Source organism: Diabrotica undecimpunctata, chromosome 2, assembly GCF_040954645.1.
Source record: "Diabrotica undecimpunctata isolate CICGRU chromosome 2, icDiaUnde3, whole genome shotgun sequence".
In the NCBI taxonomy this organism is placed as follows: Eukaryota; Metazoa; Arthropoda; class Insecta; order Coleoptera; family Chrysomelidae; genus Diabrotica; species Diabrotica undecimpunctata.
In genome coordinates this window covers 56,858,879-56,879,419 of record NC_092804.1, presented here as the reverse complement: position 1 = coordinate 56,879,419, position 20,541 = coordinate 56,858,879, and the positions used below count along the sequence as shown (strand labels likewise).

Below are 20,541 nucleotides of genomic sequence, written 5' to 3'. Positions count from 1 at the left end.
TTTTGATAACCACTGGATAGCAAACAACTCTATAGAAATTATGTGGGCCGCACGTTCATGTGATTTGTCACCTCTTGACTCTTTCTTTTGGGGAGCGATAAAAGATATTGTTTATCAATCAAAACCGCAAAATTTAGAGGAATTAAAAGAAAAAATAAGACAAGCATGTCGCCAAATTACTCCCGAAATGATTCGAGCCACATGTACCAGAAATCTTCTGGAACGGTTCGAAATGTGTGTTGCAGCAGGTGGGTTACAATTCGAACATTTAATGTAAATAATATTAGTTAGTTAGTTGGTGTTTTGATTTATTTTTTCATGTAATTTTTATTGCATTTATTCTTATTGTTCCTAAGGTTGTATTTTATTTGTACGAGTAGTATGTTCAATTTGTAATTTATTTAAAGTGTGCAATAAATTGTTTTTGCTTTACTTTCATTCTTTTATTTTGTAATATTGACGATTTATCTAATTTCAGTGTCTTTTCTATTCTATTTTTTAAGGCTATCTTGATTAATTTAACAAAAATAAAAAATAAACTGATATTTCCTTGATACCTTACAAACCCATTTTATTTAAAAAAAAATCGGTTGAATAGACGATAGAAGACCACATCCAAAACTATAAAAAAATGTACAGGGTGCTATTAAAAAATTTAAGTTAGGGGTTGTAACTAAGAGATGAATATTTAGGGGATAATGTTTTCTTCGCCATATTAAAGTGTATTGGAATAGACCAGTTTTTGTCCCTTTAAAAAAATCTCTATTTTGTTAATAAACATAGCCTGGATAAATTAGTCTAAGACACTTAACAAAAATAAAAAATAAATTGATTTCTTAATTATTTACAAACCGATTTTATTTTTAATAAATCTTTTGAATAGACGATAGAAGACCACATCCAAAACTATAAAAAAATATACAGGGTGCTATTAAAAAAATTAAAGTTAGGGGTTGTAACTAAGGGATGAATATTTAGGGGATGTTTTTTTCTACGTTATATTAAAGAGTATTACAGGTAGAATAGATCACTTTTTGTCCCATTCGAAAATCTCTATTCGTTTAAGAGGTATAGCTTGGGTAAATTAGTCTGGGACACCCTGTATACGACTTTTACAAATTTTTTCGTAATGCTCTTACTTCTGGTACGTTTTGTGGATAAAGATGATGGATAATGTTTTAAAAATGTGTTACATATACGTCCTAAAACTAAATTGTAAGAAGAACAAAATATTGATCATTAGCAATAACACCACCATAAATTCCCAAATTACAATAAACGATACACCGTTAGAAAAAGTGGAGACAATATGCTATCTAGGCTGCAATATTAAGGATACCTGGGATCATAGCTATGAAACAAAAACTCGTATTGAAAAAGCCAAAAGCTCTTAACGGTCTTAGGAAGATTCTCTGCAACTTATATATAAGTATCAAAATACACATAAGAATTCTTAAATGTGACGTCTTTAGTGTCCTCCTCTACAAAGTAGAAAGCTGGAGTCTTACAAAAGATGCCATAAAACGATTAGAGACATTTAAAATGTGATACTATCGACGCATGTTAAGAGACTTATACATACATCACACAACTAACAGAACTATTCTGCAGAGGCTAAGAAAAGACAAAGAAATTATTAAAACCGTAAAAAGCAGAAAATTGGCTTACTTTGGCAACATTATGTGTAATATTAAATTGTTTCGAAAGCTAACCTTACCAAAGATAGATTTCAATTAAACAAGCGTATTTACCTTCTTTATTATCTTTTGACTGATTTTTATTTTTTAGGAAATTCAAGGATTCATCTACAGTAACCTGAAATCCAAATTATGTATGATTTTTTATATACTGACGTTAGGTACTTTGAGACTGTTTTTTCACTGGTATCCACACTTACATATAAAATCAACACACACCAGAAGTGACCTTAAAACTGCAGATAAAGTTTTAGTTACGGTAATTTTTGAATTCTTATAATTATTTTTTAAGCATGATTTTTATTTAGTTTCATATTTCGTATATTACTTACTACATCAACTGAGTATTTCATTTTTAATAATTATAGATAGACAGATCTTTATTTAAATAGGAAACCTAATACACTGTCAGCTACACTAACATGTCAGCTAAACCTATGGTATTATAAGAATGCATGGTACAATGTGTATTCATTGTACCATGATAAGAATGAATATTTTTGTTGAAAGAAAAGAATTCTTGAAATTATTCAGGTGATAAGCTATTTACTCTTTTGAATATTATCAAGCTAGAATCCCAAATATTTAACTGTTGTAACTACTTAATTTTTTTTGTTATTAATATTTAAATTTATGCTCTCAGTATCAAGCAAGCTATATTTATGTTTGGTAGTAAAAACCATGACATTCGTTTTTTTGTTCACATTCAACATCAGTTTGTTTATTTTCAAATATTATCCACTATGTCTAAAATATTATTTATTGTTTGAACAGCTACATCAACATTTTCATCACTACAAGAAATTACAGTATCCACTGCAAAAAGTTTAATAAACTCAGATTACAAAAATACCGATATCGTTAATGTACACAATAAATAAAAGGGGACCTAACTACCTTGAGGAACCTCTGTATTTATTATCCATTTTAGATGACAATTAGTCTTAAAACACACTTTCTGTTTGCGATGTTTAAAATAATTTTCGAACTACACAATTACTGTATCTCTTATACCATATTGAGTATGTTTATAAATCAATATTGTCCTGTAGATAGTCTAAAAAGCTCTTTTTAAATTAAGAAATACACCGACTATGTACTTATTTTTATCTAAATTACTCTTTATATGACATAATGTAACTTGTAAAGCTGATTCACAAGAAAATTGTTTTCTACGTCTATACATTTTTTAAAATGAAAAAGACAGTAAAGATTCCATTTCACGTACAAATCGTCTATGTATCTGTTTATACGTATTTCGCTTTAATAAAGCTCATCAGAACAGTTATTCATAGGCGTTCTCAACGTGAAAAATAGATCTTTTCTGTCTTTAAGAAGCAACGATAAAATGGCTTCGAAACGGACGCAATAGCGACATCTAATATTAAATCCGTAAAATAGTTTCGAAACACAATTCAGATAACTGCTTTAATCTGAGCCTTCTATAAATTGCAAGACATAGCCAGACGTTGATAAAGATGTTAATAGATGTTAAAGATGTTAATAATAAAGATGTCGCTATTGCGTCCGTTTCGAAGCCATTTTATCGTTGCTTCTTAAAGACAGAAAAGATCTATTTTTCACGTTGAGAACGCCTATAAATAACTGTTCTGATGAGCTTTATTAAAGCGAAATACGTATAAACAGATACATAGACGATTTGTACGTGAAATGGAATCTTTACTGTCTTTATCATTTAATTCGGATCTACTCTGTATGAGTACAAGAAACCAATTCGCTAACGATTTCTGCTTAGTTGAGGAGACATGTCGTGGAATGCAATATTTAGATTCCCCATGTGTCTATTAACATCTTTATCAACGTCTGGCTATGCCTTGCAATTTATAGAAGGCTCAGATTAAAGCAGTTATCTGAATTGTGTTTCGAAACTATTTTACGGATTTTTTAAAATCTTTATAAGTTTTAAAAATTTTATAAATTTTTTAAAATCCTGTCATACTGTTTAATTTGTTTAAACACCTCATAATCAAACCAAGGTAATTTCGATTGAAACTGACACGTTACAATAATTGGTGTTATGCCATTGATTCGTGTTCACAATTTTGCAATATTTCCTGGTAAATGATATTAACATCAATAGAATCTAAATTAAAGTTACACATAATAAGACTAGTTTTGATTTTATCCAAGTTATGACTACATAAATTTCTAAATTTGAATATACATATTAATATCAGATATATTATATATAACTATTATTATTGGAAAAATTTACTGAAATAACGGAATTATCAGTTATTTTTGGACAATCGTGAACATAAGCACTTTATTGGAGTAGAGTAGAGTAAATTTTTATTTGCATAAATTTTTAAACATAATTGAGCAAATAACGTCACATTATTCATTACAGATTAAAATATATATATATATATATATATATATATATATATATATATATATATATATATTGACATCACACATTTAAAATATATTAACATTACAAATTAAATATGCTGATCAAGAGGCCAGGTACTCCGCCACAGTGTAGGGCTCAATGTCAACTAGGTGTTGAAAAACCTTTCTTTTAAAAGCTCTATAGTATGTTTCCTGTTGAATGTCAGATTGTAGACTATTATTAAATTTAACACACGCCTACAAAGGACTTCTCTCTGTTATAGACAATCTGTGAAGTGGCAAATTTAAATTAAGGCTTCTTGTATTATATTCATGATTGGGAAGCAGGTGAGAATACAAAGAAAAATTTTTAAAAAGGAACATAATACATTCAAATATATAGATGGCTGAGAAAGTGAGTATATTGAGTGATTTGAATCGGCCTCTACAGGATTCTCCCGCCTTCAATCCTAAGATCACACGGACTGCCTTTTTTGGACTATAAAGACAGTTGAGCTATCGACTGCAGCACCCCAGAAGATTGCCCCATATCGCATAATAGTTTGCATAATATACTGATAGTAAAATCCCCTGGTCAAGATAGCTCTTTAACACCCTTAATGAGTAGCAGGCTCTATTCAGTTTTTTTGTCGTATTTTGTATTTGTTCCCCCCAATTCAGATTCTGGTCAATATGAATACCAAGAAATTTAACCGATCTAGCAGGTTCTGTGTCTTGTGATAGGAAATTAATTGTATCTGGAAACTGCTCTCGTGACTGGCTGGTTCTAAAGTAGACTTGATTATTTTGACTAGAAAACATAATCTACCAGTGTTGCTAGTCTCAGTTATATGGGTAGAATTTTTTTTATGGCCTTGGCATACTAATCCATTGATTTATCCCTTAAGTCGAAAATCTTTCTTTTTATTTTTTCCCCATAGAAATTAATATATACTATATAGCCAACAATATCTTCTATATTAAAATCACCAAGTAACACACAACGATAGTTTGCAGTAAATGAATAATTGAAGCATCACATCTTTCTTCCAAATATTCAATGAATTGAGCATCAGAATTAGATGTTGAATGGTTTAAACACCCCACAAAGTAAACCATGGATTTAAAATCAACTTTTATTACTTTGCACCAATAATTATCAGGCAATTGAAATGTTTTAAAGGAGCGTACACATCTTGCAAACGCACTTGACCAAAGCCCTTCGACCGAATTCATTCAATGTTTTCGACGTTTGATGGAAAATTTGGTCTTTCGTCCACATTACAGCGAACGAATTCGTTTGCAGTCATTCAATCAGTTTCGCGGGTAATTTTAGCGATTCGTGACGCGGCAGTTATAAATTTGATGTAAATTGTTAAAAATGCCATCGGATGAGGATAAAATTATTGCAAGTGCGTTGTATATTGTTATTAGTGAGGCGGAGGCCGAAGCAGTAAAAGACCTTCCCAAAAAACGACGAAAAAGGAGCTGGTGAACAACATCATTGTTCAAAAGCAAAAGTCGGTATAGAACGGTAGGTTATGAGAATTCAATAATTCTGTTGGGTTAATATTTAAGGTGATAAAAAATCTATTTTTACAATTTTACTGTACTCTTCTTGTAACTGAAAGTATAAATTGCTTGCCAGGTTTTTACTGAATTTTATCCACCCTCATAATTTTTGACCAGCTTTTCACTCTAGCTAAGAGAAATCTTTTTGGAAATACAAAAATGCTCTGCTAGATTTTTACTATATTTTTCCAGTCTAGTCATTGTTTTCTCAACTACCCTAATTAAAAACATTCTGAAACGTTACTCTGTGCTAACTAATATTTATTTTTTAAATGTTTAAATATTGAAAATATGGAAATACTTATAATACAAAAACTATAAATTTTAACTGTTTTAAAAAATTGACTTTGATTATAAGTGCATGGCTAAGCGAAATCGAATCATGAGTCCCTTTTATGAATATAAAATAACTAAAATCAAGTTGGTTTTTAGTAAATACAATGGAATTGTTATATTTCACAGAATAATTACCAGTTAAAAAATATTCAAATTGAAATAATTTTATTATGTCTATTACATTAATTACCTAATTGTAAAGGAGGGTCGGGACACCTTGCGCACCTATTGTTAAAAGATTAAAAGATTTGTATTTATTGGGTACATCCATAGACCTGAGCGAAGTGTATCGCCAATCAAGGAGTGGGGGCTGTAGTCTTAATCGGGTTTTAGATTGATATCGGCTTCTTCACTATTATTTAACTTTGGCAATAAACTGTAAATATGGCGCCTCTGTACTGCCCCTGAGTGTGTTTTATGCTGAGTACAATAGTTTTTGAATAATCTTTAATAGTTAACACAAGTGCACATTCATCTACACACGATCACGTCTTTAATCGATTTTTAACCTTTGAAATGTGAAAACTTGCATTTTTTTATACCGAACGAAAAAGTACGACTTTACGCCCCCAAAATTAGAGCGTAAAGTACTAAATGATAAAGTGAAAGTTTCCAAATAAGATTGGTTTAGGGGTGAGGGGTGAGGGGTCAAGACCTGCTTGCGTTTACATTTTTGATTTATTCACGTTACAGACAATTTTATTCGAAGCCCGATTCTGCCTCTCAATCATCTCACATAATATCTCTTCTTTATCTCCAGTAGTGTTAGAGTCATTACTCTAACAGAGTCACATTACAGAATCTGATGGATTTTTTAAATGTTTAATTTCTAGCTCCATATGCTCAATTTTCGCAATCAATTTAGGAATAAGCTATTACCCCATTCTGACAATCTTCACAATAAGATATAAGCAATCTCTTAACTTTGAGGAGTGAGAACACTCCCTATGTGTTGACCTGGTGCAGCTAACACAGTTTATGGTATCATCACCAGTTTTTACAAATAACCAACTTTTTGCAAATAACACACTCCATTGTAAGCTTTTGCAGTAGGCACCAGTACTATAGATGTTTAAATTTTAACGACCAGTTTTTATATATAAATAAAATCTATCAACTACTTTTGGAATTTTCATAAAACTATATATTTTCTAGCTGAAGGATAGGATATTGCGTTAAATTTCCATTGGTGATGTAATAATTTGATACTTTACTAACATCTTGGACCGATGTTTCATAGATTTTTAATTTTATTTCTGAAAAGTTTTCATACGACTTGTTCGATTTTGATTTCTGGCAGTACTCACTGAAACATGGTACTTGGTCACGAAATACTTGTGATATAATATTTATAATTGTATGTAATTTATACAATGTGATATAATATACCAAATATAAATACGGTTTGATAGCAATAACTATAGTTCATCTAAATTTAATATTAAATCTTTTGCAACATATTTTTCACGTACAGTATCACAACCGAAAAGTGGCTGGTCATCTGCGCGTATATAAAAAGAAAGTTTCATACGAGAGATTGAATCGTAGGCATATCATATATATAAATGGAGTGTGGGTTTCATCAGACAAAGTAGAGTGAATCTTTTTAAAACTTTTTTCCTCTGTCTCTGTCTTTTTGTACTGAGGTTTCAGAATTGGAGTGATTATACGCATAGAATTATATATAAAAACTCCCTCCTTCTCCTCATTCCTTGAGAACTTGTCAGGAGGTGGTGACACTCTAAATATTGCTTGGCCTCCGTTGCATTGCCCAGCAATTGGCTTGCTGCCTCCATTAGCTGCGATCCTGTGCCATATGGACGGCTTCATGTAGGAATTTTCCCACCAGAGACTTCATTTGGTCTACCCATCGTGTTGGAGATCTTCCTCTGGGTCTTCGATCTTCTACTTTTCCTACTACTACCAATAGTTCCATGGACCCCTGTTCTAGCTATGTGGCCGAAATAAATTAGGTATGCTCGTTTTACTTTTTAGAGTAGCCTGTCTTTTAAACTAGCTGACTCAATTTAATGCTACCTGATAAACAATATTTGTATATATTTTTTGCGTTGCATAAATATACAACGATAACGGTTTTCCAACGGGCGAATAATTATCCATACGCGAAACATGAAAACTCTAAGTTAATTCCGCAAACTTCGAAGAGTTGGCTTTGTGATTTGTTTATTGTCATTGCAAAAATCAAACGCACAGGAAATAGTAAATGTTTAAAATCAAATGGTACGTTCTTTGGAACCATCGGTATACGCGTGATTAAGACATCCTCTTCTTTGTATTTTTCCTTGATGACAGTAGCCTCTATGGCATTATTCATTAGCCTTTTCAAAGTCAGTCTTGTTTCATTACACAGTCGAGATCATAATTATTAATGTTGCTTTAAATTGTAAATTGTTAGGTGGGAGTCCAGGAAAGTCTAATGAATTCAAAAATTCTAATGAATTTAAAAAAATATGTAGAATAGTTGACTACGTCATCCTGATTTATAACTGTGTCAACTGATTTGAAACAAAACAACTTTCCTGGAAGAAAATTCAAAATGGTGACTTTCAGATCATCGACATCTGTATTTTTGCAGCCAATATTGCTCACCCAATTCTGGTTTTTGAACTGATAAGCTATGTCACGCTTTATGGAAAAACACGCTGAATAATCTCGGTCCAGCAAATTAATAATAAATTTACTTAAAAATAACGCTAAGAAGTTAAAATTATAAATTGTAAACATCACTACTATGCTCGATGCATAAACAATAATAATGGCTGAAAACTGTGTGTTTTTGGAGTGAGAGAAGGCTTATTGTGTGAGAGAGACGTGTGGCTTTGTTCTCATCTCCACTTCGTGCTGTTTGCTGTGATACTAATATGGCTATTAAATAATAGGAGTTGATGATAGAAGGGTCAAAATTAAGGGTTGTATGTATTTTTAATGCCACATCATAAAATATAGAAATGAAAAATTTTGGCAAAAAATAAAAAGAAATGTTTAGGACTGACCATCATCACCACAATCCTTATAAAGCTAATAAACATTAGCGAATATTTAAGGTGTAAGTACCAAATTATTTGGGTTATCCATTAAAAGATATATTAAGTGATTACGAATAGTTCACAAGTTGGCGCAGTTTGTTTGTTTCCAGGTGCATAGAATTCGATATATTCATTCTAGCCATCTGTGGTTTATTCACGAAAATATTTACTATTGCCGCTGTGGTACGTTTCAAGAGTGTTAATAGTGGCTCAATAGTGAGAATTGCGATCGATCAGGGTTGTTTTTTTTTTGCGAACCACGCGAAGTAACGTTGTCATCACCGGCACATTTTCGTTGCCGCTGTATTTGCTAAGCAACCCGTAATAGTACGCGGTTTTGCTGGATACCAATTTGTTGAAGATTGTTAGTATTAAAGATCTAAGGTAACAAATTTTCTTTCATTGTATCCGTGAGCCTATCTTTTGGTCAGCAACATTACCATACCATTAAGCTCACCATAAAATTACTCTTATGTGTAATTTTTTTGATAGTCAATTTAATATCAAAAGTTAAATTGCTTTATCATTCTAATTTAATAAAAATGGTTTAATAGTTTTATTACCTTTGTAAAGAGCTGTTATGGACTTAACTCAAACTTGTCAAGGTTCATTTTGTAGCATATTGATTTCGCTAATTTTGTTTAACAATATATGTTTTGTTTTAATTGTATAAATTATGTATAACTTAATATATCTTGTATGGCGCTCATATTCGTATTCCTAAAATTCACTGAGACTAACTCATCATATTCCAGACTAGAATCCTCCTTATGCGTTCTTGCGCAGAGAAGTCTCTAGTCTCTCTACAGTCTAATTTTGTTCGATTTTTGTTTTGTGTGCTTATAGCCACAATATTTATTATAAACCAAGGCTTTAGCAAATAGTTTGTCACAGCTTATGTACTTTAATTAACTCGTATAACTCTTGACGAGCATTTAATCAATGTACGCCATATGTATTTCTCCAAGCCATAGTTGCATATCTGCTTTTTTGAGATGTAAAAGTTAGATGTTTGTTTATTGTAAAATTATGTATTGTCTAATACTTTAACACTGGTTAGAGGTAAATTTATTAGAAGTTTATCCGTAAGCTACTTCTGCTAATTCTCGAAGTTCATATCGTCGTGGCAATCACCAAATTTAGATTGGAATTTCCACCTCAAACACAAATTCTTAACGAACTAATTCTCATTATTAGCAGCAACAATAATTAACCTTTGTACTTTCGAAACTGGCTTCCTTAGAAAACTATAATTATTATCACTCCAATTACATACATCTCATCTGTGAAAATAATCGTTCGGTTTTCCCTACGAAATTGTTTAATTTTCGAGATAATCTAGTCTTAACTCGCTTATGTCGTGCCTTACCATTATAGTGAGTCTATTATCTTTGTTTTTTTTTTCTTCAACGAAATACTAAATTGCGAATCTCGTTTCGGAGAGTTTTTCTGCTTCGAAATTTCCCAAAAGTGTATCCCATTTCTTCTTAAAAATATAATTACTCGTGCTTGTAATCCTAAACATTTATTTTTCGCCGAACTTTTCATGTTAATTCGAAAATGTACCCGTTTTGAATATGTACCAGTGACGTAGCCGAAAATGTATCAGAGACTTACCAGGGGGTGTCCAGGTGGTCCGAACAGCCCCGAAATATTATCAAATATTGTTGAGTTTAAAATGCAATAAATACGTAGAAATTGATCATACTTGCTCTATTTACAAAACTTTTTATAGAAAAGTAATGCTTTTTTAACTATTTAAAATAATGCCCAGATACTGGAGCATTGAGCACCCAGGAGCATTGAGCACTTATAACTAACTTTTTTTATCTTTTAAATATACATAGTACAAATATATTAATAATCTTAAAAAAGTTACGAACCTAGCAGGAAATTAAATCTTTTAAATAAAAAAATTTATTATTAATAAAATTTTTAATAATAAATTTTTTTGTTTATAAAAAAAGTCCAAGTCAAACAACAAAACTGTTGTCATAGAACTAGTACATAACGCATGTTAAAGTTTATTTGAAGTTTAAAGTTTGAACAACCCAAGCGGAATGCGCATCAATTGTTTCATACATCCGCATTTTGATGCTGCAAAGATTCCAATATAGGAGTAATAATAATAATATAATGATGGTTTAAAATTTTGTCGATAGGATACGTTTACGTCATTCCACTGCAATCATTTATTAATAATATATATTTGTATTTAACATGCACACAAATTAGCCAGAATACTTGGATTAGATATAAATGATTGTGTAAACCAAGGATATGATGGTGCCTCTAATATGAGCGGCAAGTATAAAGGTACCCAAACGAAACTACACGAGTTGTACCCTTTTGTATATTGTGCTAGTCACATATTCAATCATGCATTGTCCAGTATTATTTCAGTGACTAATACAAGAAACTGTTTAGATCTTACCAATCAAGTAATTAATTTTCTCAGAAAAAATGATCATGCTGCAAAACTCTAAAAGATGTAATTCAAGCTCAAATTCCAGATTGTTAAAAGAAAAGGCTGAGTAGCTTGTACGAAACTTGGTTTATTGAACGCCACACTACTTTGTTAAACTTTGTTGAGTTGTTTGAACCCATTTGTATTAGACTCAAAGAAATTTCTCAATCTGGTCGCAGAAGCTTGGTAACAGATATTTCTGCTTCTAAATTATCTGAAGATATTTTTGATACTGAGCTTTAAATTCTAAGGATTAACAAGGGACAGACTTGTAGAGATAATCATTTAACAACTTCAGTTAAAGAATATTTTATTCGAGTATCGACGTTCATTCCATGTTTAGACAATCTAATTTCTACTTAAAAAAAAAAAAAGATTTATCAACAATGAAGACCTTTTGACTGTATTTCAAATACTCCTTCCTGGTTTTGCATCTCCTTTGAAAGCTAACCAGTTAACAAAGCTATCTCCATATTTTGAAGACAAAAAATGTTCTCTGATAGAACTAACAATAGAATATTTAATATGGGGTAAAGTAAGAACTTTGAAGACTGATACAGAAATTTTGGAGGTTGGAATTTTGTGATAAAAGGTTTTTTCCAAATATCAATAGACTTTTTAGAATTTTAATTACTAAGTAAAATCTTATTTGAGAAATAGACAGTAATAAAAGACTTACTAGACTTGTCTTACTATCGTGCCACTGGAATATTAACGTGAATTCAGAATGTTTTAGATATAATGACAAAAAAGTAGAAAAATCAAATTATAACTATGTACAGGGTTTCTCATTATATTTTGACCCACCACTTATTTTCCTTAATTTCGGGAATACAAAAAAAAGTTTCAAATAAAAGTTGTATTATTTTATCTGTACCGAACAACAGTGTAGCAACAGACCAAATTTTGTATACAGGGAGTGCCCAATAAAATGCATCTTCAATATTTCAAATGGGACACCCTGTATTTTTTTATAGTTTTGAGTAGCCCTGCATTTCCTGATTACAAATATATAACATAGTGTAGCAGTAGTTTTGTTCTATAATGGCGTATGGTACTACTATACTATACTAATATAAGAAAAAAATATATTTAGCAAAAATATATTTAGAAAGTCAACAAAATTAATGACTTACAATACTACATTGAGGATACAATACTATCTTTAATATTACAATAGATGCTCAAAGTGCCCTCCATTGTTATCAATACACAAGTAATATCTTCGTCTCAAATTTTCTAATGCGTCAGATATTGTGTTATTATGACCATTTAAATTTTCAATTTCCGCACGAACTTTTGCCGTGATAGTGTTAATATTTGTATTTGAATCAAAATACACTTTTTCTTTTAAAAGCCCCCATAAAAAAGCTATCATATGGTGTTAAGTCGGGACTATTTGGTGGCCATGTAATGGTACCCTTATTGCCGATCCACACACTAAATTAATTATTTAAATGTTCTTGAATGGCTACGACATTATGTGGCGGTGCTCCATCTTGTTGCCATATCATACTATTTAATTGATTTTGTGTATAATTTTGATTTAATAACTCATCCACTTCTGTAATGACTGTGTCCAAATATGATTCCCCAGTTAATTTATAATCATAAAACAACGGTCCAACTATTTTGTTTTGAAATATTCCGCACCACACATTTATTAATTTTCTTCCTGACTTTTTTATTAGCTTAATTTTTCTTTTTCTATTATTTTTCTGTTCCCACGAATACCTATTTCTTCTATTAAAAATGCCTGAAGTTGAAAAACTTGATTCATCTGTCTATAAAATGTTATAAAAATAATTAGGATCATTGTTAAAAATTGTAAGCATGTCTTGACAGAACTGTAAACGCTTTCTCTTATGAAAATCGGTAAGTTCTTGTACCGGTAATATTTTGTACGGCTTATAGTTGTGCTTTTTTAAAACTTTGTATCGTCGCACAGCTTTTCTCTAATGCATTAGTAGCATGTTTAGACTAGTTTCGGAATTTTCTAAAATAAAAATGTTATTATGTATTTAATCTATTAGTTAAGTATTTAATTTTTAACTTCAAAGTAAAGCAAAGTATTAAGATCTTCATCATTTCCTACGATAGTACGTTTCTTCCGTTCAAAAATTTTTTCATTTATGACATGACGATAATTATATAAAAATGTATTTGCAGAAGGAGTCTGTCGATCTGGATAAATCAGCCTATATTCTCTTCTTTCCGCTTGCTTGTTTTTATTATTTTTCACATAAATTGAGAATATATCTACTTTTTCATTTGTAGCATAACCCATTTCGGTATGAGGACTGACAGTTTATAATAAATTAATAATTATTTCATTTTGAAATGTCAGTTGCATAGCCACCCATGGTTACCCTTTTGTAGTACATTATAAAACAAAACTAATGCTACACAATGTTATATATTGGTAATCAGGAAATGCAGGGCTACTCAAAACTATAAAAAAATACAGGGTGTCCCATTTGAAATATTGAAGATGCATTTTATTGGGCACTTCCTGTATACAAAATTTGGTCTGTTGCTACATTTTTGGTCGGTACAGGTAAAATAATACAACTTTTATTTGAAACGTTTTTTTGTATTCCCGAAATTAAGGAAAATAAGTGGGGGTCAAAATATAATGAGAAACAAGGTATATATTTTCACTTTTATGATTATGTATGGCATACTACTTTTTCTTCTTTACTTAAAAGTTAGAATTTTGCATTTCAATAAATATTTCTGTAAGTTATAAGTTATAACATGCTATTATTTTTGGCGCCCCAAGATTTAAAATTTATACAACTTTAAAGTACCTAATATATTAATTTCGTGAAATACATAATTTATAAATTTTTATTGATTGTAATTATTTTACAGTTAAAAGTCAATTTTTTTTCTTACAAATTGTACTGTCATCATTTTCTGTGCAATTTGTTCATTAATTTCACACTATTTATTACACAAAAAAAATATATAAAAAGTATTCTTCGTATAAAAAAAATTTATTAAAAAAATTATTAAAAAAAGTATAAGTAGATTTAGTTTCTAAACGTTTTGCAGAAAGGGGGATTAACTTAAACCAGTGGACATCCCCGAAATGAAATTCTGTCTACGTCACTGGAAAACACTGCAGTAAATTTAACGTTAGGTGATCGATCTCTTCCGCTTGACGGACAGAGAAGAAATTAATGATTATGAAATATGTAATATGTAATGTATTCTGTAATAATATAAAATTTGGTCAACGCGCAACAAGCCACTTCTCGCTTGTTGTACTGTAGGTTCATATTGTAATAATCATCAGTATTTGATTAGCTGCTGATTTATTGATTTTGTGAAAGAGGCTACGAAGATTTATTTTGACTTTGTTTTAGGATATTTATAGAAAATACAAATCATATTTTGTTAAGGAAATTAAAACGATCCAAGCCAGTTGTCTAAGGTAAGAGAGAATATATAATGAAAACCATCTAATTATAATATTTTAAATTTCAGGAGTGCTGCTAATCAAAATGAAGATAACATCTTGGAATGTAATATTTGCGACGGCAGACAAAAAAGTAAGTATAAACCATTTTAAACCGACTAAACATAGTTACTTAAAATTAAATGACTAAGATATAGGATCGGATGGCTGAAGAGCGGCCATGCATTGGTCTACACCGATATTGGATATATTCTGTATGATTAAAATTTAGGAATTTAATATAATTTTAAAATATTTATAAATATTTTGCATTATTATGGTAAATACGTCTCTATTTTACGTAGAGCGAGATAGTCATACGTCATAGTATTACAATCTATAATCTATATCAATTATAGTCACATAATATATATCTCATACAATTATCATTTGGCCTTCCAACTATTTCGCGATCTCTGGTGATTCTTTTATGATTGAATTATATAGTTCTCTCTTATTATGATGAAAAAGGCAGATTCTTATATTTTAAAAAATTCGATCAAATTTATGGTGTAGTAAAGTTATCTTTACAACAAATGTATCAATATATTTCATTTCCGGAAGTGGTATGTCTGTCAAAATATTTTCTTTAAATTCGTCATAATCTTTAATCTCCATAAACCAATTTTCATAAATATCGTTTAAGTAGCTTTCGATATATAGAGTGTAAGCTCGTCATTAAACACCCTCTATATCTGCCAAACTCATTTATTATTTTATTATACACCCAAAATTGTTATTTTTATTCTCAGTGTTTTTATTTTAACATATTTTATATCTATGGCCATTTTTTCCGTTTGTTTTTACTAATATTTTTCGTAAATTCTTTCACGTTCCCTTCTTTAATTTAATTGTATTTATTATTAATATAATTTTACAAGATAACTTTGTGTATAATTAGTTACACGAACGAAATATGCATGTTTTAGGACTATATCAAGCCCGAATTATCAAATGTAAAAAATTATTGTATGTATGGGACGATGATACCAACAGTTTTGTTAAGTTAGCAGGATTTGACAAAGGTATTACAAGATCCAAATTACATTCTTTTAAAGGTCAAACAGAAGACAAGCAAGTTACAAAGTAAGTGCCCAGTTTTTAAAAACCATTCATAATTGACTTCTATGAATACGCGAATATTACGCGATCCTATATAAAGTGTTCCGTAAATATTACGATTAAGAGCAATTTATCTTAGTTACATCTCAAGAAAAATATTTTTTAATATTTAATTAATTAATTATAAATATTATAAATTAATTAAATTTTTATTGCTTAATAACAATTTTAAATTGTTATATTTGTGAAAGGTATATTTAGTATTGTAAGAAAATAGTTTACAATTACTGTAAAACAAAAAATGGAAGCCAGCATTTTTGTCCATTATAATATAGTGAATATTATTTGTATATTAATATGATATGCTAATTGGTTGAATTTACCTCTTTTGAAAAGACTATTTAAATGGTGAAACAATCAATTCCGAAAAACAAAATGAAGATATTGTTTTTAAAACTAGTCTTTATGAAAATGAATGCTTTTCTCCAGGTAAATTAATTCAATTATAAAGCATTTTCTTACAACGAACGCTAGAAATTCAAACCGTACCTTTTATTTAGAGTGCCCTTCGGCAAAAAAAAAGTTTATGATAGATATTCTCTAGAAACTTTGGGTATCGCTTTATTAGGCCGAGTCTAACACTGTTTCCCTATGCAACTTTTTTTTTTCCTCTAATTTTTCCAAAACATGTCGATTTTACGACATACCTAAAATTTATAGATATAGCTACTCCCATATTTCTATTGCTCATCGAAAAAAGTGGCGGTATAAATATTTAAGAAATTCGAGTAGCCGCTGTCCATTGACGTATCGCGATATTGGTTGTTTCACGGACACAAATTTATTGATGTATGTATTAAATTATAAAATAACAATGTGTAATATTACGAGGATAGATTGATATTAAACTAGCCTTTGATAGATAACGCTACTTGATACCCAAGTGGTTTCGGTGTTGACATTTGCCATTCACGACATGACGTCTGTCAAAATTTTAAGTTTAAAAAACAATTAGTTTGGTTTTTACAGCCGTCAAAAGCAAGCAAATTTTGTGTTTTCGGAGAAATAAAAAAAGTCGAATATCGTTCGGTGATTAAGTTCCTCCACGAGGTCGTACGAGTATTTTGGATGATGAGCGTCCCGGGAGGCCAAATGAAGTATCCACCGGAAATTATCAACAAAGTCCATGACATAATTATGGCAAATCGTCGAATTAAGCTCCGCGAGTTAATAGAGATCCTAAACATTTCCTACGAACGCGTACACAACATCATTCACCATGACATGAAAAAGCTATCCACGCGATGGGTGCCGCGTTTGCTGACAATCGATCAAATGCAAAAACGTGTGGCCACTTCGGAGACGCTTTTGGCGATGATACGGCGCGATCCGAAGGATTTTTTTCGCTGATTTATCACCGTTGATGAAACCTAGGTACATTATTACACACTGGAAACCAAAGAACAGTCGAAACTGGCGCAAACGCGGCGAAGGGCCGGCCGAAGAAGGCAAAGAGTGCACATTTGGCCGACAAAGTGATGGCGACTGTTTTCTGGGATGCGAAGGTCATTATCCACATCGACTACTTGGAAAAAGGAAAAACAATCAATGGTGAGTACTACGCAGCATTATTGGATCGATTCGATGCCGAATTGCGTCGAAAACGCACCGGTTTGGAACGCAAAAAAGTGCTCTTTCGCCAAGACAATGCACCGGCTCACCGATCAGCCGTCGCCATGGCAAAATTACACGAATTGGGCTATGAATTGGTTGAACACTTACCGTATTCCCCAGATCTTGCCGCCAGCGATTTTTTCCTGTTTCCAAACTTAAAAAAATGGCTCGGAGGACGCCGTTTCGCAACAAATGAATAAGTCGTCGCTGAAGCTTCAGCCTATTTTGAAGAACTCGAGCAAAAGTACTATTCGGATGGGATAAAAAAATTGGAACACCGTCTTACTAAGTGTATCGAGCTAATATGTTATATATGTTGAGTAATAAATCGATTTAATTCCAAAAAACTTGTTTTTTCTATCAAAGGCTAGTTTTATATCAATCCAGCCTCGTATATAGTCAAAAAGTAGAGAAATCTGATTTTGGAAAAAAAATTTTCTTCATCTTTTTATGTAGTCATGACTCTATTTTTCAACGTTCCTCCAGTAAGTTGTCGTTCCATCGTTTTCGTGGTCTTTCTACTGATCGTCATTCGGCTTATATGATCGTTCCATTGTACTCTTCTATTTGCTACCCAGTTCTTGATGTTCTCCACCTTGCATCTGCGTCGTATATATGCACTTCTAGCTTTATCTCATACTGTCTTACCAGTGTAATATCATCCCTGCTGTTTCTAATATCCTTTTTGTCCTTTCTGTGTCAGGTCGTGTTTCTGCCGTGTAGGTCATTATTAGTCTGATGACTGTTTTGTAAATTCTGCCTTTCATTCTGTCTGTTTCATTTGTATGTTTTTAAAAGCACAAAGAGCGATGGAAAGATCAATGCTTGGAGTGAGACTTATAGACAAAAAACAAACAAATGGATTAGAAACAAAACCAAAGTAAAAAACGCAGAAGAACATGCTGCCAAATTAAAATGGAGCTTCGCAGGACACAATGCCTGACTAAAGGATAAAAGATGGAACCACGAAATACAAAATGGAAATCATGGTTAGGAAAAAGAAGCAGAGGAAGACCACAAATAAGATGGGGTGATGATATTAAGAAGATCGGAGGACACAACTGGAAGCAAGTGGCGCAAAATAGAAAACACTGGATTGATTTGGGGGAAGCCTATGTCCAAAGTTGGATTACTTAAGGATGAAGAAGAAGAAGTTTCATTTAGTCAACCTGCGGCTCTATTTGCCCTATTCAGTTGATCTTCCACTTCAGTTTCGAGCTTTTCGTAGCTAGATTATGTAATGCCTAGATATTTAAACTCCATCACTTGTTCTATTATTTTACCTTCCAGCTTCAATTTACATCTTAGTGAATTTCCTGTTATAACCATGCATTTTTATTTTTTGGGGAAATTTTAAGTTATTTTTCTCCCATTTGGTATCCTTTTTTAATTCTTACTTTTTTTATTATTTCAATCATAATCAGGTTGAACAATAGAGGACTCAGGAAATCTCCCTGTCAGATATCCCTGTTATCCCATTGCCAGCTTCAATAGGGCCGGTTAGTTCTTCTTCTACTTTTACTCTTGTTGTGTTGTTTTGGTAGATATTTTCGATCGTCTTGATTATTCCTAGAGGTATCTCTCTTACGTACAATAAGTGGATAACGTCCTTTCATTTTTTAAATAAAAATTAAAAATTTTTTAAGGGAAAAAACAAACCGTTATATTTCTTTGTTTTTAAATGGTTAAAGTTAAATGTCAAAAAATTTATCAATTTGCCACTCTTTCAGAAAAAAGTACTAGGTGATACATCGTCATTTTCTATTACCGTTTAACGATGACATCACATAAATAAAACTGCGGAACAGTATTTTTTCTGTAGCCGTCCCGAAAATAAAAACTTCATTTTTCAATTCCAAGAAATGGAAATCAGCAGTGAAAGTGAAGCCGAAATAATTCCAGATGAGATTAGGGAAACTGCTAAAGCCGCTATTTATAAATTATTGTTGGTAAAGTCAAGAAAGAGGTATGAATTGGTCTACGATTTATTTCAAAAATGGAGCAATGATAAAAACGTACATACTATAAATGAAGAAGTCATTCTTGCATATCTAATGGAAAATCTAATATCTTGAAGCCATCAAGCCTTTGGAGCAATTACTCGATGCTTAAGTCCACATTTAACATTAAAAATATATAGATATAAACCGTTATCCAAAAGTTATTGCTTTCCTTAAAATAAAATCCATATCTCAGCCACTTTACTGGCTGATAGTGGTGGTACTATAACCAACTTGAAAAGACACGGAGGATGGAAATCACCTAATGTAGCAGAGGGATACGTAGAAAATTATTTAAGAAATAAAATTCACATTCATAAGTAGATTTTTCTAATGTTGAATTCACGAGAGTAACTTTAAAGTGTTTATTAAAAGTTCATAAGCAAAGTTTATCCATATATTCTTTTTAACATACAAAACGGCTGAAGAATAAATATTGTACGTAACACGATCCAAAAGTAATTTTACGCGACTCGCACGATTCCAGGACTTGCCTACGGCTCGCCCTAGAAACTTCCTACTTGTCTCGTAAAATATCACTTTCGATACTTGTTACGTAAATTACTATTACATTAAAAAAAATAGTATTGTTTTAAAGTTAACAATTTATAACGAAAACCTGAATGGTTTTAACTGAAATCGTCACCACATTAAAGTAGTTTGTCTAAAACATTTCTTCTTCAGACGAGCTTTCATCATCGTTACTATCCAACAGATTAATAACAAATTGTTCACTGTTTGAAGTTAATTGTCCTTGCCTTCTGTATTCATTTTCTACATTAACTACATGGTTTGTTAGTTCATGCCTATCGAAATAAATCAATCACTTTCGCGTCAAATTTTGAAAAAATATTTTTCCTACGAATTC

At 31.2% G+C, this 20,541-nt stretch overlaps 1 protein-coding gene across 1 annotated transcript in view; it reads left to right on the top strand.

The window, feature by feature from the left end:
* LOC140434583 (polyamine-transporting ATPase 13A3-like) overlaps positions 1–20,541 on the top strand; it is a 152,569-nt gene that overhangs the window by 82,785 nt on the left and 49,243 nt on the right. The window contains exons 3-6 of the mRNA XM_072522952.1: positions 1,789–1,956; positions 14,846–14,913; positions 14,967–15,031; positions 15,867–16,023. Of these exons, the coding sequence (XP_072379053.1) occupies positions 1,789–1,956; positions 14,846–14,913; positions 14,967–15,031; positions 15,867–16,023 (458 nt within the window). The remainder of the gene's footprint in view (positions 1–1,788; positions 1,957–14,845; positions 14,914–14,966; positions 15,032–15,866; positions 16,024–20,541) is intronic.